The sequence below is a fragment of the Megalobrama amblycephala genome, linkage group LG6 (assembly GCF_018812025.1).
Source record: "Megalobrama amblycephala isolate DHTTF-2021 linkage group LG6, ASM1881202v1, whole genome shotgun sequence".
NCBI lineage: Eukaryota > Metazoa > Chordata > Actinopteri > Cypriniformes > Xenocyprididae > Megalobrama > Megalobrama amblycephala.
In genome coordinates this window covers 30,659,270-30,680,162 of record NC_063049.1, presented here as the reverse complement: position 1 = coordinate 30,680,162, position 20,893 = coordinate 30,659,270, and the positions used below count along the sequence as shown (strand labels likewise).

Here is a 20,893-nt window from a genome sequence, read left to right as displayed (position 1 = left end):
TCGTCACTACGTTGAACATGACATAAAAAACTAACACATAAGCTTGGACTAGGTACAAGTCTTTTATTAACAATTGACATAATGAAAATACCATACATTTTAGTTCATTTAAAAAAAAAAAAAAAAAGGACAAAGTGGGCCAGATAAGAGCCCTCCACCCATGTAATAACTTAACAACGAGGGAAAAGACAGGGTGAATATCACCAGACTCGTTTATAGTCGAGAGAGGGAAAAAAAGAAAGGAAATTCTTATTGGTTAAGCAGGATTTACAATGGAGATGGCGTGAGATATGTACAAGGAGATGCTGATGTTATGTTTTGATTGTTACAGCTGAACGATGAGATTTGGATCAAACAAAGCATTAGTGAGTGGAAAAGTAACAAATGACTAAAGTTGTACGCCTTTGCTGTCTGGATGCTAGAGGCTGAAAATTGCACAAGATATGGCTCAGGCATCACTCTCCCCAGCAGTGGCACTCTGGACTTCCTCTTCCAGGATGGGCACAATTAGGTTGTCCTTAGACATGAGGTTGTACTTCATCACAAAACGAGTGAAGCGGTGACACAAGAAAGTCTCATTCTGTGGGAGAGGGATGATAGTCTTGATAAAATGTCTGAAACTGTCTGAAGATGCCACCTACTGACCATAGCAGGAAATATTGCTTGCATGAACAGTAGTTGCTTTGTCATGAGCACTATCATCATGCATAGCACTTTAATTTAAAGTAATGGCTCCAAAAATGCACAAGACAGAAATCTCCTAAGTGACCAACTGGAAATATTCTTAATGTGTCACAATTTCTGTTCACAATTGCTGCTAAAAATAGAGCGCACAAATATTGGGTAAAACGGTTGTATGATTAAAGAATGTTTTTCAAGAGGGCCAATATTCTGTTTTAGAAAGTTTATGTGCTTATGAATAATAACAAAATATAATCTTGCTTACCTCATACTTGTCAAAAATCTGGCGGTGGTGAAAGTAAGCATGGGAGAAGATCCTATAGATGCGACGGCAAACAGAGCCCAGTTTGGCCACAGATGATTCCTTAATGCTGACGCTATACAGAAAGCAGTGAAAGGATCAGTGGCTACACAAACAAAACATCAATGGCTTGTTTACAGCTAGAAAATCATAGAAATTAACATAGTAATGCAGGGATGCTGAAATCTGCTCAGAGAGTTTCCTTCCTAGGTAGTTTAGATTCAACCCTCACCTGAAACTAGTCAATTTTATTTGTATATAGCTCTTTTCACAATACACATCATTTCAAAGGAGCTTTACAGAAATTCATGAAGGTAATACCAATTATTAATTGTCCACATTTTGCAGTTTAGCGATAGGATAATTTTCATATGATGACGATACAAAGAGATGAGATTTGCTTTACAGTGTATATCATGTTATGTTAGTGTTCTGCATGTATGTGGATAAAGCTGGATATATTTTTAGTAGTTGGAGCAAGCTGTTAATTCATTATGCAGTGATAAGGAAATCTGCAACTTTTGAACGGTTTGAGCTCTGCAAGGTTTTGTTTAATTATGGAAATGTGTGTAGTAACAAGCCTATTTAGTGATGTGTATCACTGCCATGGTTAAATGATGCATATAAAATGACAGGGTTGAAGATTTAAGCACAAAATAATCAAGGTTTTTGTGATCGAATAAAAAACTATCCGATATGTTCGAACAGTGTTGGAACTAAACCCTGCAGGAAGATAGATCTCTAGGAGGAACACTGAACACACCTGCTTTAATGGATTAGATGTTCAATAACTCACCGGCTGGGAAAATACTTGTTGCTGTTGAGAAGACACGCAGCTCCATCGAGGGTGTGCCTTGTGTAGTCAATGGCAGGGCACTGTGATCCACAGTAAACAAAACAAATCAACTTAAGACACAATCATCTATATTTTAGCTTCTCCAGTTTAGACTGTTCAGTCGGAAATTCATTAGGGCTGCAACAACTAATCAATAGTAAAAAATTATCAACAACAATTGTCTATTGATTAATCACATTCTGTGCAAAAAAAGCCCATTTTATCCAATTAAGTGAAGACATAATTATTGTTAGTTACAGCCCTGAAATTCATACATGGACAATTCATTTTTGTCAAACAAAACTAACTTCTAACAAAAGCAATTAGTTTAGAGCAAAAGGTTTAAGATCATGGGAAACATAAATTTTTGAAACAGAGGACAACAGGGTTGGGTCTCGTCTGAATTTTAGTGATTCCAATTCCACTTATCAATTCCCAGTTTTGACTGCAATATGGTTCTTTTTTTTCAAATTCCAAATTTTCCAATAATCCATTTTTTTTTTAAGTCAAACATTTAGACAAACATATTTATTTTGTCTTTTTGCAAAGCATTTTGTTGCAGCTGAAAACCATGGGGGAAAAAAAAATCAGCAGCCTAAAGAACTACTAACTAATAAACTAGACTAATATAAATTTCAAACATTAAAGTATACAGTCAGTAATACAATAAGAACAAATAAGCAAATTAGCATAGTAACATAAAAAAATAACACTGCATTGTTTACTTTTTAAAATATAGATAAATCCTTATTAAAGTTACAAAAGTTATTCACTCAGGATCTAGTGAATTTCTTTTTCTTTTGTTCTTTGATTAACAGTAATGACACAGATGGCAACAGGTTTATTAGCCTGCTGTCACTTTAAGACAGTGGTTCCCAATCTGTGGTCTGCGCCCCCCCTAAAGCCGCGGTCGCACTAGACTTTGAACGTGCGAAATTTATTCGGATGTAACGGTCGTGATATGACATCACGGTCTACAACGTCTTTTTTATAAACATGAGAGAGTTTATATGCTTTGAGGTCAAACATGGATATGAAAAACCTTTTTGAATAGTTTCTAGGAATGCTCCAAATGATCAGCCACTTATCCAAAAATGTTGTCAATTACTTCCTTTGATTCTATACGTGGTCTCTCAGCTTGCCGATCACATAAACCGATCACATTTTTATGACGCAAAAGACGCAAGCTTGTTCACACCAGCTGTGGCAAAGCTGCAGCAAAAATGAAAAGTCACCAGAGGCTGGTGTGTATACAATAACGCAGTGAAAGCATGTGTATGGTTCAAACTACTTTATTAAAAAAAAATCCAGAATTTTTCCACTCTCTTCTCTTCTTTCCCTAACATGTGAGCATGTTCTCATCATTAGAGCTTAAGGTGAAGGGTTGCCAGTAGTAGAGATGCACCAGTCTTTCGACCATCAATCAGAACCGGACAGTTGCGTTTTTTTGTCCCGGACTTGCACACAAAATGCATTGCAATCATTTCCCAAAATGTAATTTGTGTGGACATTAACAGAGGCCAGAGATGGGACTCGCTAAAGACGGACGCAAAGAGAAGAGCAGAGAAAATATTGTACCGGGCAGAGCAAGCTCACTGTTGCGATGCTCAGAATATTGGAAGACAATTCTACACATTAAATTGGGGTGGGGGCTTATATGAATGCATTTCTGAAGGAACTAACTGACTTCACAAAAGTTTCAATGACATCTTCTTTTAAAAGGTGCCCAAGAACGTTCTTTCACAAGATTTAATATAAGTCTAAGGTGTCTCCTGAATGTGTCTGTGAAGTTTCAGCTCAAAATACCCCATAGATTTTTTTAAATAAATTTTTTTAACTGCCTATTTTGGGGCATCATTAACAATGCACTGATTTACACTCGGCGCCGCCCCCTTAAATCGCGTGCTCCCTGCCACACCAGCTGTCGACTATATTACAGCGCATTTACAAAGTTCACACAGCTAATATAACCCTCAAATGGATCTTTACAAGATGTTCGTCATGCATGCTGCATGCATGCTTCGAATTATGTGAGTAAAGTATTTATTTGGATGTTAAAGTTTTATTCTGAGTGAATTTGAGGCTGTTCTCCGTGGCTAACGGCTAATGCTACACTGTTGGAGAGATTTATAAAGAATGAAGTTGTGTTTATGAATTATACAGACTGCAAGTGTTTAAAAAATGAAAATAGCGACGGCTCTTGTCTCTGTGAATACAGTAAGAAACGATGGTAACTTTAACCTCATTTAACAGTACATTAGCAACATGCTAACGAAACTTTTAGAAAGACAATTTACAAATATCACTAAAAATATCATGCTATCATGGATTATGTCAGTTATTATTGCTCCATCTGCCATTTTTCGCTGTTGTTCTTGCTTACCTAGTCTTACCTAGATGATTCGGCTGTGTGCAGTTTCAGACGTTAACTGGCTGCCCTTGTCTAATGCCTTTTATAATGTTGGGAACATGGGCTGGCATATGCAAATATTGGGACGTACACCCCGACTGTTACGTAACAGTCGGTGTTATGTTGAGATTCGCCTGTTCTTCGGAGGTCGTTTAAACAAATGAGATTTATATAAGAAAGAGGAAACAATGGGGTTTGAGACTCACTGTATGTCTTTTCCATGTACTGAACTCTTGTTATTTAACTATGCCAAGGTAAATTCAATTTTTGAATCAAGGGCACCTTTAATCTTACCTCCATATGAGCTTATTAAAGTAGTGTTTATAGAAGTGCAGTGCTGGTGCTGCTTTGTTTACAGAGGTAACCAAGGAAACCTACACTGCAAAAATGCTTTTCTTATTTAGTATTTTGTCTTGATTCCAGTCTAAATATCTAAGAATTCTTCAATCAAGATGCTTTTACTAGATAAGTAAAATGACATAAGATATTTTTTCTTGTTTTCTGGTAAAACAAGCAAAATTATCTGCCAATGGGGTAAGAAAAATAATCTTGTTTCTGTTTGAAATCTTGTTTCTTGTTACTGTCCCAAAGAGAAAAAAAGATTATTTTCTTACCCCATTGGCAGATAATTTAGCTTGTTTTAAGCAAAAACTCACATCATTTTGATTTTTTTTCCCAGAAAACAAGAAAAAATATATGTCATTTTACTTATGTAGCATCGTGCATCTTATGTAGCATCTTAGATATTTAAATACTAAGTAACAAAAGCATTTTTGCAGTGAATTTGCATGTCCCTCAGGGTTTATTATATGTATGGACGGGGGGCTTCATGGACAAAAGGTTGGGAACCACTGCTTTAAGACAACGCATAGATCCAATATACTGTTACACATGCACTTTCTTTCTCAACTGCTTATGTTCACTTAAGACATAACCGACTATGTTTACGAGGATATTTTGACAATATTTTGACAAAATCCGTTTAAGCGCAATAAGATGCAAAAGAGAACTCAATTCAGTACTTGTGCACTATATGAGAGGCGGCTTTTAGTACGCAGAAACTGTGTGCAGAAATCCAGCACAGAAAACAGCATCCAAGTGCCGAATTCAGTTCTCTTAAGTGTCTTTTTGCGCTTTAATGGTTTAAAACCACATTAAAAAGTGCACACAGGAATCGATATGCAGAATCGTAATTAATTCCTGACCTTAAGTATCCGATTCCAGAATTTCTCTAGAGGACACTCACCTCTTTGGGAGTCTTATGGGCAGCACACAGAAAGATCCACTGCTCAGTGGCTGTCATCTGGGTACATGTGTCCGGATGACACTCATTCTATGGAGCAAAGGCATCAGACGTCATTGTCTTAATATATATTATTTTAAGACAACTGTAAAGGTTGTCAACTAAAACAATCTGGTATGACAAGGGGACATACGTTAATTTAAATTAATAGTACAGACTACTTGAGTTGTTTGTTAGTAATAGGTGAAAGAAAGATAATTACCTGCAGTTTAACTGCCAAGCCATTGAGCTCCAAACAGAACTGTCTATATATATATATATATATATATATAAAAAAAAGCACATAATATTTACATTTCCACAATTCCCAGGGACACTGCAACAACGAATATATGATAACACTTTGTGGACCCACTTTATGTCAAATGTCTTTAACTATTATGTACTAACATCTAAATTACTTATTTGATACAATGCACTTACTGCCTACATACATGTTTTTATGTAGTACTTATATTTAAAAAAAAAAATACCTGCATGTAATTACAGCTGTATTCTTTTCCACCTCAGTAGCAGCAAACATGTTTTGCAATACAACAAAAACAATAAGTACGTTGTACCAAAGAATAATTTTTTTTGACATAGTCGTACACAGTAGTTAAGTACACTTAATATAAAGCAGGACTCATTTTGTCATCAAAACAAATGGAATACACATAAGTACATTGAGATGAGTCATTATGGCACTAGACGATATGAAAGATGAAATGGTCAGAGTTGACATTCAGACTAATAATATACCTGAGATGTTCATATTTCCACACCCCCTCATCCTGTCCCTCTGGGGGCTCCATAATCTTCTCTATGTTAGAACAATCTGAGCGGATGTTCTGCTGAATATACTGGAAAGGGGAAAAAATGATGATCAGTTACATTTTAAAGTCAGCAAGAAATTGAAGTTGCATATCTTTTCTTCCCTATTGTAATGTATATGAGTGAATGGCCTCTTGAACAAGAAAAAAATGTAGGCCAGAACTTGATTTTGTCTGTTGTGAATTGATTGAACAATACAATATATAAATGTATGATTTTACCCCAAAATTCAACATATTGACACAAAATGATGCAAATCCACATTTCTGTTCCTGGAGTATAGCTGTTCCTGTGAATTGCAGCGATCCATTTGCTTCTCTTTTCTGTAGCTTTTGGCAAATATATACCTCCGATTTTTTGTCAAATCTATTTGTACAGTCAATCGCAACCCTCTTTCCCAGTTTTGATGTGTTTTTTACTACATTCATGCTTAAAACCAATTCTGCCACATGCATACGTCACATGCATACCCTCTATTGCTGCAATCTCATGTGAGTGACAGGCTGTCCCGCCCTCGTGTCAGTAAACACGTCATCAGAGAAGAAAAGAGATGTTGCTTCAAGTGGGAGTAGCAGCAAATAACCCTAGTCTATTCCTCATGTAAACTTACTGTACTGCGTACAATAATCATAGTGACAATTTTAACAGTGCTTTTTTGGAGCTGGACAGCCTGGGGTCACTGTATGGAAAAGAAATCTCTCAGAAATCTTCTTTGGTGATCCACTTAAGAAAAGCTCTCACCTGTTGCACTGCCAGGGTGCTGTCCATCTCTTCAAAAGACTCATCAGACCAGTTATAGAAGTCCTAAGGATTAAAACAAAACTACGGTTTTAAAAACATGTTAATAGGGCCAGCACTAGAATAATTAATACAACTGTATACTGACTGCATAAGTAGTTTCTGTTGACAGTCCATGTTTGATAGATATACCCTTGGGACTTTTGGACAATTTACTACAGTTCTTACGTTGTAAGCATAATTTATATCTATAGTAAACCCGTGGCAAAATGCCCCAATGGTTATGTCATTTTCATAAGTATTAGTGACTCAAAGCAGCAGTGTATAATAGCTGAAAGCTTCATGACTCGGCTATATAATGGTATATTAACTTAATTATGTTTTAAATACAATAATTTAATGTAAATGAACATCAGCAATTGTTTCCATCCGGGCACTTTCAGACGGCTGTTAGCTGAGTGCTGTTAGCCAAATAACTAGATCATGAAAACATGTCATTTCGGACACCTTCTGATTCCTATTCACCTACTTTCAAAAAGGAAATAAATCCTATCATGACCAGAAAAATGTAACAGAATATTCAGGTAAAGCCCTTCATTTGGGAATCATTAGTTTTCTCGGTTAACTGCTAGCTTAGCTCTTTAGCATATCTGCGGCTTCCGCTCCCAGGAGAACAAATCCTTTTTATGTTATTATTACATTACAGTATACCTTGCGAACTGATTCGAGCTTGGAAAACGCTTTAAATTATTATTCGCTGTTCATTTTACCTTCGCCTTGGTGCCTGGTCTATTCCTCCTCAGAACAGCTGTGCCCTCCGCCATGACCATCTCGACAGATTTAGAGTTTGATTGACAGCGCGCCCCCAATGGACGAGTAGAGCTACTACAGGAAGAGCTCAGATACAGTGACCCCAACAAATATTGGACAAAATGCACGTCATTGCATTGCATCTCAAAAACAAGTTGTAATTATTTCAAAAGGTTTCAAGTATTCTAGTCTTTGCTGCTGAGAAGGCCATTATGCACTCATACTCTCAGGTCTTAACTGACCTGGAGCCAGTTGTATTAACAATGATTTTAAAAAAATGTCTTTAAAAAATTAGATGACTTAATTGCAATAGGCCATTTATTAAACTGACCCATGTGGAAACTCCAGGGGGCATCTCATATGGCTTTTGAGTCAGCCAAAAAAAAAAAAAAGTAGCTGTTTAGATTTTAATAGGCAAATACTTAAAGGTGATAGAGAGGATTTTTTTGTCGACTGAGAATCCAAAGACTGTTACTGAGTTTTTGAAATGAGCGCATGCGTAAGAACAACCCCCCTCCTTCACAGCTCATTTCAAAGGAACGCCTCCCAAAACTCGCACACGAGTATTGGAACACGAATGTTTACCACCAGCATTCGCTGTGTCGTGTTAGTGGATTCATTATGTCACCGCAGACTCATAATCTGCAGTTCACGAGTTCACACTTACAAATAATCAGAAAGAAAATAGTATGCGTAGTAGTATGCGTATTTGGCGTGCTGTCCGAGGAGAGGGCTCCGAGCTCGGTATTTTGGCCCAAACCCAGATTACTCCCCCCATTCTGGTTAGTATTCCGGAAAGTAACCAGTGCAGGTGTGAGGAGACGGGGTGGTGGAGGGATGCTGTCAAACTGTCGAGGAATATGGGTGAGTCGACCGTGTCTTATATATATGTTTTCACTCGTGCTGATTGGGTAGATATGTTGATTACTGATTGCTGACAGCTGGCCGAGATGACGTGATGATTAGTCAGATTATTTGAACGTTGCTCCTCCCGAATTTTGTTAATAAAACATCATTTGTTACTCCTGTCTCCTGACAAAAACATTGCATGCAGCGCCTGTAGTGTGGAAAGTTACTGGAGCGTGCAGCCGCGCTCGTCTTTTACAAGGAACGTCATGGCAGTGATTGACAAGCCAGAGGGCCAATCGTTTACGCGATGATCGCGTAAACGATTGGCTGATGTTTTTAAGGCCCTACCTCGTGCACAGATGATGTATATTAATATTATTACTTTCAGTGCACCTAATAAATAGTCTTTTATCAGTTAGTAAAGACAGTTTCAAGTAATATTGCAAAAATGTATAAAACAAAACATCCTCTTTAGCACCTTTAAGAGTCTATAGATGGATCATAATTTTTCTAGCATATTATATGTTTGGCAATGGTTCTTTTAACCCTAAAAGATGGAGCGTGTGGGTTTTCATTTCTTAAACAACCATGTATTAAGATGTATCATGGCCATATTCCAGGATGACAATGTCAAGATTCATCAGGCTCAAATTGTGAAAGAATTGTTAGGAGGGAACATAAAGAATCATTTTCACACATGAATTGGCACCTCTGAGTCCAGACCTTAACCTCAGTGTAAGTCTTTGGGATGTGCTGTAGTAGACCTTCCTGAGTGCTCACCTCTTGCAACGTCAATACAAGATCTTGACCAAAAAATTATGCAGCTCTTGATGGAAATAACATCACAACATTTAGTTCCATCAAGTGGTGCATCATTTTTTGGTCAAGATCTTGTATTGACTTTGCAAGAGGTGAGCACTCTGTAAAGTCTACTCCAGCACATCCCAAAGACTTACACTGAGGATAAGGTCTGGACTCAGAGGTGCCAATTCATGTGTGAAAATGATTCTTCATGCTCTCTGAACCATCCTTTTTTTTTTTTTTGGCTGAGTAGTGTATATATATTTTTTTAAATGACCCAAAGCCCTTCATGTACAAATAAAAAGCTGTAGGTTCATTCATATTTATTTCTCTTACTTTTTGGATGGTTTTCCTTTTAAAAGTAATTACATTATAGCCTAGGTAAACATAACTTCCTAGGATACACTACTTTTTTTCCTCCCATTTTTCTTAGATCTATTCATCAACACGTGTTCACAGCTACTGCCTATTCTATATCATATCAAATAAGTAAAAGCCATTCTTTGAATAGTTCAATCATGTTTAATGAAAAATGTAATGTCAGTTGAAAAACACTTTGAATTATAAGGTGATTAAAAAGTCTAGGAGTCTGATTACTTTCAGAAGGCACTGTACAATCATTATTTTAGTTATACCTTCTGATCACATCCTGCAGCACATATTCATAATTGAAAGGAAATTATTAGGAAAATAAAAGATGTTCAGTAAAACATTTATTTTCAAACCCTAGAATAATAATTAATTAATTACTTTATAACCACAGATAACAAACTCCATCAGATTTCATTATACACTTCTACAAAATTAAGAATTAAAAGAGCATAATTAATATTTGACCAAACTCAAAAACGAACTGTTCATGAATATGGACTATGAATTCATTGGAATTCATATTTTTCTTCTTAATACACACAGTTTAGACAGTCCATTCACATAACCAATTCCAAACTGTTCTGTTACACGAAGAAGCAAAGACGAAACATCAAGATCACTTTATTTTAACAAAACATGATCATACTTATTTACAATCAAATGGCATAGAAAAGAAGAAAACAAACATGGAACAGCCATTATTTCTATGAACTCCAGAATGACGCAGATGGTTGAACAAGCAGACTTCATTCTACATATTTGCCAAGAATATCTCCATCCCGGAAAAGGAAGTAATCCTACAAAAGAATGGAAAATTACAAGAATGGCAATTGTAAAATAAAAGTTATTTTTATAATACAATTTAGTTACATGTCTTATTCTATACTAAAAATCCAAGAGCTACAAAATAATGGATAGATGTTCATTGTTTGTAAGAAATACATAAAGAAAGAAAAACAAATCAATCATCTGATGATCTAATCATGACAAATGTTCAAACCTTATCCTCAAGTACAACTTTGGTTCCTCCGTACTCAGGCAGCAAAACTTTATCCCCAACTTTGACACAGACAGGTGTTACTTTCCCATCCTGAAAGACAGACATCATTTAAACTCTGAAGCACAACCTATAGATCACACACTGTAGAGATGCTTCAGTCAGAACAAAAAACATGATTAACTTTGAGTAGGTTACCTTGTTGGTGGATCCTGGACCTACTGCTACCACTGTAGCTTGCTGCACTTTGGCTTGAGACTTTTCTGGAATCATGATGCCTCCTCTTGAAACGGTCTCTGCAGCAAGCCGCTCCACCAACACACGGTCGAACATGGGAAGGAATTTCCGGAAAGCCTGCTGTGGGGGAAAATGCATGCTTAGTGCACTGCAGAAATAGTCAATGCATGTTTTGCAACACTAAAAAAAGCAGAGTTCCAAAAAAAAAAAAAAAAAAACCCACCAGGGGGCGTTACAGACCAGCAAAGCGAAAACCAATAGTTTTAATCACAAGTCTTCACTTTCCTCTCCTATAAGTTCTGTTACAATAAAATCTTCACTTTACCTTCTTTCAAAGACAAGGCTTCTAAATTAGACACATACTTAAAGCAGACGACTTGGAAAAAGAATAATCGAGCATCAATCACCCTGTATCACACAGTTTCAAAGACATGAGCAGCTGTTATCTGAGAACAGATGTGTGTGTGTGACCTTGAGAGAAGGTTGTGTGTGAGGGAGGGTTGATGGGATAGGTCAGGGGATGTTGAGGGTTCATGTAGGGGAGGAGAAACGTTTGGAGGTTTTGTAAATGTTTACCATCCCAGTGAAGGACAAAAGGACGGGCAACAAGATAACCCCAAAGGCTGAACTGTATGTAGAAGATTCTAGAATGAACCAGCTGTGCATGTCACCTGGCCTCATAATACATTTCAATGTAATTTATAATTCAAGTCACAATGACTTTTGCTACTGTCTGGTTGGCAGCCAATGAAGTGCAAGCATACTTTACTACGCTATATGGCAGTTTATCACAAGTGTTAATACACAAGAATAACAGTCAACCCTGCTTAAGAGAACACTTCATCTCTATGCCTCAATCTAACTAAAGACAAAAGCATCACAGTTACTGTACATCACAAATCACACGTGTCCACTCCATTCAAAATGACCCGGAAGTTCATATCTTGCTGAAATGCTATTGGTTGAAATGATCTTGGAGCTTAGATGAGCGTGAAAACCTGATTCACATTATCTAGTAATGATAATGGAAATATGTTCAGTTTTCATAAACAAGATGTGACAGATACCTGCAAAACAAATGTACTTTATACGCGTGAACAGAAATTATCATACTACAGAATGTCATATAAAATAGTATGTAGTAAAATAACTATACCAGCTTTTAAACAATACAATAATAAGATGTTTGTTGTGCTTGTCTATAAACTAGCCACAAGCTAAGCCTTTCATTAAACAAGTCGGGTGGCTAATCAACAGTTCTGAGCACAGAAAACCACTCATTTTTAAACTTCCATACTTTACATGTATATGTATCATCACATCATGATATCACAAAGTCAGAGCATGACTACATTACTAACCGTGACCTTGCAGTTGCAATTGATGGAGGGTTATAAAACATTGCGCTATCTCAGTCACAAAAATCAAATAATTATAGAAACAACTCGTTCAGATGACGCAGCTAGATGAATTATCTTACACGTCTTACCATTTTAGTTGATCTTTATGAAATGAGCGTCCGGCTGAGCAGCATAAGACAGTCACACTGGATCACTTCACTCCTGCGATCCACGTGAAGAAGAAATGTCTGGAAGGGCACTGCGCATGCGCCAAACGACAATCCTTACCGACCCCGTCCTGCAGTCTAGAATATTCCTCGAACGCCTAAACTTTACACTAAGACATTTCAGTATTTTTTTAATTTTTTTTTTTTTTTTTTTTTTGCACATTTGGTTAAGAAATTAAGTGTTTAAACGCTTGACATGTTACTTAACTAATGCAGTATTTTAATGAATGTATGGTTTTCTGAACATAGAATTGTTACAAGTATTCAAATGTATCATATGTGTATAATATCTATTTTAAAAAGAGGACAAAAAAATCAAAACTGAAGTGGATAATAACCAAAAGAAATAGTAAAATAACCAAAGAAATAGTAAAAAGCAAAATAAAGGTTTTGAATGAATGATAAAGTGCCTAAATAATAAAACAAATAAAATAAAAAATAAAAAACACTGATAATTATATCATATAAAAAAGAAATGTATCGTAAGACTATTAACAAATCCCCAAACATTTGCAAAACGCAATAAAATGTGTGGTTGCACAATCCTGACCTCTGACGTCTTTTTTTCTCCAATCGAATCTGCGAAATTTCTCGAACTTGACACCCCGGAACGAGCATAATAACAATTTAATGGCCAATTTTAGTTTATTTTATATATATATTTATATTTCCCCTCAGTATCAATGAAATATGTTCAGTGACATTAAGGCGAAAAGCAAATGAAAGCACGCATGTATTTAAAGAGAATAACGCCTGTGTATCATTGAGAGTGTTGTGTTATTCAGATGTCAGGGCAGCGCGAAGGTTACCCGGATGAAGAACACATGTGCGTAAAGAGTAACTGCAGCAGCTCTAAAGCGGCCCCTTTTCTTGAATCATTCAGTCTGCCGAACTGACGGACACGCGCATCCCTTCAATCACCTCCAGACCATTCTGCAGTAAGTCACTTATAGCATTATCCTCCTCCATAAAACCTATGAACATATTATATTGCATAACGCTTTTTACTGGCCTGGTGGTATAAAGATGAAATTATCAAACAGGCAGATACGTAACATGTAACATCATCATGTAATGCTAGAACTGTCAGCTTGTTTCTTGAAGTTGCAGGAAACTTAATGCATGTTTATTGTCTAATTAGCTGTCATTTAATCATTTTAGTACGTTTATATTTTTTTTAGATGCTTCTTATCAGAATAACTGGCTTTAGAGTAAATGTGTTTCGCATATCATTTACATTGATTTACAGTTATACTGCATTAGTGGTGTTTCTGCTGCCTTGACTACTGTTTTATAAGCAAAACAAGTAAAGCGCAGTCTTAAGTGAAATATAGTGATGGTTATAGCTCGCATGCTAACTATAGCGAATTATGTGATGTTAAGGCCTAGGAATATTATACATGTTATGAATTGAATAATTATTCGGTGTCAGGGCTACAGTGGGTATTTTTAATAAAACAAAAGGAATACCCCGGGAAGTTTGTAACGTGAACTCATGGAGATGAAAGGGATCATTTCCGTCTCTGTCGTGACGCGGAGCGATTTTGACCTTGTGACGGACGCCCTGAACACACGTGGGGTAGATGAGGGACCCACTACATCTACAGGCTTTGATTGACACGTTTACGTGAACACACACTTTACTTTAGTTTACCTTTTAACCCTGCTAACATTTTTTCCGCCTTTGATTTATTTATTTATTTTTTAATATGGTTGATCTGTTTTTTCGAAACATTGTCCATGAGAAACATGAAACTATTATAATTTCTTCACAATTACCAGATCATCATAACATTTTACGGATTTTTTGACATTTAGGACATTATTATGTATACGGAGAATAGGTACGAATGAATGAATCAGGCAGTGTAATCCATTCAAGGACCAGCGGGGGCAAAGTCTAATTTTTGGCATCTGGTGGTGTTATCATGTGAGCTCGACACGAGACATTTCTTTCTTGCTTTCTTTCTTGTTTTCTTTCTTCCATCCTTCAATGCTTTCCTTTCCTTTCCAGTGAATTTTTTTTTTTTTTTAAAGTCCTTACTAGATATCATTAAAATTGTTGTGAGAAATCACGCTAGTATGTGACTAGGCTCTGTAAATTGAGGAAAGAAAAAAAAGAGTTCTGTCGGCGACTATTTGCCAATCAGAAACGGCTGTCTGCTAACCTCAACCAATAACGTGAGATTTGGGCGGGGCTACCTGTTTGTCTGAAATGAATGGTTCTCAAGCAGGGGGCAGAGGCAAACTTCGAAGTGTGACTAACAAAGAAGACAAACTAAAAATCTACATTTCATATTTTAATTTATTTGGTGTATTTGAAGAACCAGTATTTCCAGTGCATTGGAAAATGGAAAGAATATGTTTTCTTTTTTTTTTCTCTTTTCTTTTTTTAAAGTTATGCCAAGTTCTAAAATATTTTGAGTAGAAATTGAGTAAAAATATTTTAAAAAATCATTATCATTAATCCTTATCCAATAAATTACAAGCAACTGGAAAAGGGGCCCTTGAAAATGGTTGTGGACAATGGGGTGCCTTTTTTGTTAAAGGGTTAGTTCACCCAAAAATGAAAATTGTCATTCATTACTCACCCTCATGTCGTTCTACAACCCGTAAGACCTTCATTCATCTTTGGAACACAAATTAAGATATTTTGATTAAATCCGATGGCTCAGTGAGGTCAATAGACAGCAATGCCATTGTAACTCTCAAGGTCCAGAAAGGTACTAAAATGTATTTAAAACCGTTCATGCGAGTTCAGTAGTTCTACCTTAATATTATAAAACGACAAGAATACTTTTTGTGTGCCAAAAAAACCCAAAATAACGACTTTTCAACAATATAGTGATGGGCCGATTTCAAAACACTGCTTCGGAGCTTCACGAATCGAATCAGTGACTCGGCTCTCCTATCAAACAGCTAAACTGCTGAAATCACATGTCTTTGGCGCTCCGTGTCACTGATTCGATTCGCAAAGCTCCGAAGCAGTGGCTATTAAAAAGTCGTTATTTTTTGCCGCACAAAAATATTCTCGTCGCTTTATAATATTAAGGTAGAACCACTGTACTCATGTGAACTGTTTTAAATATGTTTTAGTACCTTTATGGATCTTGAGAGATGAAGTGTCATTGCTTTTAATGCAGGCCTCAAAAATAACTTAATTTGTGTTCCGAAGAAGAATGAAGGTCTTATGGGTGTGGAACGACATGAGGGTAAGTAATTAATGACATAATTAAAATTTTTGGGTGAACTAACCCTTTAAAAAGGTTGAGAACCACTAGTCTAAAGGATTGGAGTGTTTCTGAAACCTTTTTTTTTTTTTTTTCATTAAATGTTATGCTTTTGCTCTCTTTCTCTTAGAAATGCTGCGTTTACCCAGTGTAATGAAACAAATGAGGCCAGTGTGCAGGGCTCTGGCCCCACACCTGACTCGTGCGTATGCCAAGGACGTCAAGTTTGGAGCAGATGCCCGGGCCCTCATGCTTCAGGGCGTTGACCTTTTGGCTGATGCTGTGGCTGTCACCATGGGACCAAAGGTATGCTAAGTTTGCTAAGTTTCTAGATGAACAACAGACATGTTACTGCTTCTAAAGTCAAGTTTGTAATCATTAATGGAAGAAACACAACTAGACTGGACTCTTTCCCCCAGGGTCGCACCGTTATCATTGAGCAGAGCTGGGGAAGCCCCAAAGTCACCAAAGATGGCGTCACAGTTGCCAAAAGCATCGAACTGAAAGATAGGTATAAGAACATCGGGGCCAGGCTGGTACAGGATGTGGCCAACAACACTAACGAGGAGGCTGGAGACGGCACTACAACCGCCACGGTACTGGCTCGTGCTGTTGCCAAGGAGGGATTTGACACCATCAGCAAAGGTGCCAATCCTGTGGAGATCCGTAGAGGAGTAATGATGGCGGTGGAAGAAATCATCAATGAACTCAAGAAACTCTCCAAGCCAGTCACAACACCAGAGGAAATTGCTCAGGTAAAAAGTGGTCTTAAATTCAACATGAAATGGGAGTTGCAATATTCTTTTCTTTCCTATTGTGATGTAAATGTTTGAGAGAAACGACTTCTCAAACAAGATTTCCATCGATCCTTCTTTGATACAGGTGGCCACTATTTCTGCCAATGGAGACATTGAAGTTGGTAATATCATCTCCAATGCCATGAAGAAAGTTGGACGCAAGGGTGTTATTACAGTGAAGGTAGGCTGCTGCAGTGAAAGTAGTATTTAGTACAGATGAAATGATGGTTTGGTCCTTAAAATATCTCAGACTCAAACTGCTATTCTTGTTTAAAGGATGGTAAAACCCTACATGATGAGCTTGAGATCATTGAGGGCATGAAGTTTGACCGTGGCTACATTTCTCCTTACTTCATCAACACCACTAAAGGTGTGTGTTTCGTATTAGAATGTCATGTGTTTGTATCAGTATTAAGGCTGGAATGACAACAGTGTTTATGCTTTGCTTGCAGGCCAGAAGTGTGAGTTCCAGGATGCTTACGTGCTTCTGAGTGAGAAGAAGATCTCCAGCGTACAGAGCATCGTACCAGCTCTGGAAATTGCCAACCAGCATCGCAAGCCTCTGGTCATCGTGGCTGAAGATGTGGATGGAGAGGCACTCAGCACTCTGGTCCTCAACAGGTTTGTTTCTCAGACATGTTAGTCAAACAACAACATCAAGTCCACAAGAAATATGTGAAATGGATAATTATGAAAAAAGATTTTATGAAAATTGAACTTCAAAAAAATGTTGATTGCCATCCCTCACAAAAAATACCACATTAATTGTATTTATCGTTTTTCATAAAAATAATATAGTTATAGTGTCAGTTGTTTTAATTAATGATTATGGAATCACGTTTAAAGTTTTCAGAATCTTTGACAATATAATTATTATAATCCCTCACAAAAGTTGTTGTTGTTGAATAAATAAATATGAAATCTTCTCAAATGTTTTCCAAATGTCTTTTTAATTATTACAATTATTAGTACCATTATTTGTTTTTAATAGAAAATAGAATTATTTTTGAATGATTAAAATAATATTACTAAAATTTTTAAAATGTATAATAATAATGTAACTACTGTAGTAGTAGTATTTCAGTGGAAACAAGGTATGTTTATGAATAGCTTGTTATTTAAAGGTTCTGGGTTAAAGGTCAATGCTAAATCTTACCAACAGGTTGAAGGTTGGACTTCAGGTCGTGGCTGTCAAGGCTCCAGGATTTGGGGACAACCGGAAGAACCAGCTGCAGGATATGGCAGTTTCCACTGGAGGCACGGTATGTACCTAAGTTCTTGTCTTCATCTGTATTCGTGATTTTAATGAACTCATTTAAAGTGTCTCCCTTATGTGATGCATCAACATACTGTATTGTGACATGTTTCACATCATGAGGTAGTTGCCATTGCCCAGTCTTTTAACACTCCTGAACTGTTTTCAGGTGTTTGGTGACGAGGCTATGGGACTGGCCATTGAGGATATCCAGGCACATGACTTTGGCAGGGTCGGCGAGGTCATTGTGACCAAGGATGACACGATGCTCCTCAAAGGCCGTGGTGATCCATCAGCCATTGAGAAGCGTGTGAATGAGATTGCTGAACAGCTGGAGAGCACAAACAGTGACTACGAGAAGGAGAAACTCAACGAGCGTCTGGCCAAGCTTTCTGATGGAGTGGCTGTGATTAAGGTATGAAAGCAGGAAGTGTAATGAACTTATCTTCCATTTATCTGTGATCAAAAACCACCATTCTCTTTGTTAGGTTGGTGGAACAAGTGACGTTGAAGTGAATGAGAAGAAAGACCGTGTCACCGATGCGCTGAATGCCACTCGAGCTGCTGTGGAGGAGGGAATCGTTCCTGGAGGAGGATGCGCCCTGCTCCGCTGCATCCCAGCTCTGGAGAACATCAAGGCAGCCAATTCTGATCAGACGATTGGTAGGGACTGAAGTGTAGATCTCATCCTCCAGAACCTGTATGAAATAACTGTGTTAATTTCTGAAAACTGACGTTTTGTTTTTTTTCTTGCTCTTCAAGGTATCGACATTATTCGTAGAGCTCTTCGCATTCCTGCAATGACCATTGCCAAGAATGCAGGAGTTGAAGGCTCTCTGGTGGTGGAAAAGATTTTGCAGAGCGCTCCAGAGATCGGATATGATGCTATGCTTGGAGAATATGTCAACATGGTTGAAAAAGGCATTATTGATCCCACAAAGGTGTGTATGTGTTGTTCACAAACTTAAAAACTGCTCTGATAGATTTACTGATTTATACTGATAACGTCTAAATTAATATCGGACATGTACAAATATATCATAATTACCATATTGAACAACATTATATACACTACTGTTCAAAAGTGTTTTTTTTTTTTTTTTTTATGTTTTATGCTGACCAAGACTGCATTTATTTAAAACCGTGGAAACCGCAGTATTACAATTTAAAATAACTGGTCTATTTATTTAAAAAAAATCTTTTTTGACATTTATAAAATCTTTAATGTCACTTTTGTTATTTTTAATAAGTCAAAAGTACTCACCCTATACATATATTTTTATTTACATTTCATTGTGATGCCTAAATTAATTTGTAGCATTTGAACTGATTATTTTTAGTTTAGTTTTTACTGTTATTTTTAATTTAAACAAAATGATTTTGAATTTTAATATTTGCCATTTAACAGTTATTGGCCACAACATGAAAATAATTATTGGCTTATTAGTAGCTGCCAGAATTGTAATATCTCTGCTTCCCTAACAAAAACAATGCTCTTTTATTAAAATGAAATTTGTTTGTCTCCCCCTGCAGGTCGTGAGGACCGCATTGCTAGACGCTGCAGGTGTTGCATCTCTGCTGTCTACTGCTGAAGCCGTTGTCACCGAGCTACCAAAGGAGGAGAAGGACATGCCGGCTGGAGGAATGGGTGGAATGGGAGGCATGGGCGGAATGGGTGGCATGGGATTCTAAACTGAACTGCACTGACTTTAGTGGAAGGGTTGTGGGCAGGGGACATGATTTGCCCCTCCCCTTCGACTTGGAAAAACCTGCCGAAACTGAGTGATGGTGGTCTGAACGTGGAGCAAAAGAAATGGACGTTACAGTCTCCCATCCTTCCACCACTATGTCCGATCTCATCTCTTTACTCATGGCTGAAGATGTTACCCTACTTCTTTAAAGACAAGTTCCTGATAATGTGACTAGGGATAATGAGTCTGTTCTTTGTTCTGTAACATTGTGCACACCAATGTCTAATGGGAAAGTGCATTTAACAAATTGCATATTGTCATGCTGTTGTATTGTGTGATATAGCTGGTTCAGAATCAGACCATCTGTAGGGGCTTCAAAAGCCAAATGTTAAGGTTAAAGTCTGCCTTCATGAGCAAGCAAGTAGTAGAAACTTTGACCAGTTGTATCTTAAAAAAAAAAAAAAATCCACTTCATTGATCAGTTCATTTTTTTTTGTACACTGTTCATTGTTTCATATAAAAATAAAACCCTCATTTGAGGATTATATAACATTGACAAAGCATGTACTTGTTTTGCCTTACATTTGTTATAGTTTTTCCCAATGAATAGAAATACTTGGATATCAGCTTGAAGAATTGTGCTAATGTTTTCCTTTGTTTCTGGTTTAATATCTAAAGAGATTGTTCACCCTAAAATGAAAACTGTTATTTATTGTCGTTTGACTCGTGTCGTTTGGATAATTGTCAATGGTCAAAAACCATACTCTACTCCAGAGAGAGAGAGAGAGAGATAGAAACATATTTTTCAAAATATTTTTGTGTGATGACAGAATTTTATTTGTGGGTGAACTATTCTTTTAAAATCTGAGGGTTAAACATCTTCTGGTCAAGCATAGAGTTTGGTTGGAAGGTTGAGTGGAGGGATGGGTGATTTTGTTGCACAGCAGTTTTAAAATGGCGGTTTGCCCGACAATATACTGAATGCAATTAGTGTGAAATTCATTCTAAAGATCTAACTTTTGAGTCTAGTGGTACAGAATCGTGTTTGAAAAGCTGCTGTTCATTAAGAGAATTACTTGTTTGTTTGTTTTTTTTTTAAAGCCATTCTCTATGAATGTGCAACAATGATCATTCAACAATGTTTTGTACAATATAGTCATTAATTCTGTATTTTTTATTTAATAAATTTCAGTGTTCAAAAAGAAA

The 20,893-nt window shown here is 36.9% G+C and overlaps 2 protein-coding genes across 4 annotated transcripts; one reads left to right on the top strand and one right to left on the bottom strand.

Annotated features, from left to right (window-relative positions):
- Positions 1 to 48: 48 nt before the first annotated feature.
- Positions 49 to 12,794, bottom strand: LOC125270373 (MOB-like protein phocein). 3 transcript variants are annotated; one of them, XM_048193886.1, is made up of 9 exons: positions 12,637 to 12,794; positions 11,109 to 11,267; positions 7,085 to 7,147; positions 6,272 to 6,372; positions 5,733 to 5,775; positions 5,474 to 5,560; positions 1,779 to 1,858; positions 947 to 1,058; positions 49 to 580 (listed from the first exon to the last, which is right to left on the bottom strand). In XM_048193886.1, the coding sequence occupies exons 1-9, from the start codon at positions 12,637 to 12,639 to the stop codon at positions 449 to 451; spliced, it is 780 nt and encodes a 259-aa protein (XP_048049843.1). In that variant the 5' UTR covers positions 12,640 to 12,794; the 3' UTR covers positions 49 to 448. The 3 variants fall into 3 exon arrangements, with proteins under 3 accessions (XP_048049843.1, XP_048049841.1, XP_048049842.1); XM_048193884.1 differs by lacking the exons at positions 11,109 to 11,267; positions 12,637 to 12,794 and adding an exon at positions 7,852 to 8,005; XM_048193885.1 differs by lacking the exons at positions 49 to 580; positions 947 to 1,058; positions 1,779 to 1,858; ... (2 more) ...; positions 6,272 to 6,372; positions 7,085 to 7,147 and adding exons at positions 10,519 to 10,710; positions 10,914 to 11,003.
- A 700-nt stretch (positions 12,795 to 13,494) lies between these two features.
- Positions 13,495 to 20,893, top strand: hspd1 (heat shock 60 protein 1). The gene is made up of 11 exons (XM_048193882.1): positions 13,495 to 13,652; positions 16,075 to 16,250; positions 16,364 to 16,699; positions 16,827 to 16,922; positions 17,018 to 17,111; positions 17,194 to 17,362; positions 17,904 to 18,003; positions 18,166 to 18,411; positions 18,485 to 18,659; positions 18,759 to 18,937; positions 19,530 to 20,893. Exons 2-11 carry the CDS (start codon positions 16,077 to 16,079, stop codon positions 19,686 to 19,688), a joined length of 1,728 nt encoding a protein of 575 aa, XP_048049839.1. The 5' UTR covers positions 13,495 to 13,652; positions 16,075 to 16,076; the 3' UTR covers positions 19,689 to 20,893.

Coding starts and splice junctions, on each gene's coding strand:
- LOC125270373 (XM_048193886.1), bottom strand. Junction 5,776..6,271: donor TGGAAATATGAACATCTCAG/GTATATTATTAG, acceptor ATATATATATAG/ACAGTTCTGTTTGGAGCTCA. Junction 5,561..5,732: donor GCTTGGCAGTTAAACTGCAG/GTAATTATCTTT, acceptor TTTGCTCCATAG/AATGAGTGTCATCCGGACAC.
- hspd1 (XM_048193882.1), top strand. CDS start 16,077: ATGCTGCGTTTACCCAGTGTAATGAAACAAATGAGGCCAGTGTGCAGG. Junction 16,700..16,826: donor CACCAGAGGAAATTGCTCAG/GTAAAAAGTGGT, acceptor TCTTTGATACAG/GTGGCCACTATTTCTGCCAA. Junction 17,363..17,903: donor AGCACTCTGGTCCTCAACAG/GTTTGTTTCTCA, acceptor TCTTACCAACAG/GTTGAAGGTTGGACTTCAGG.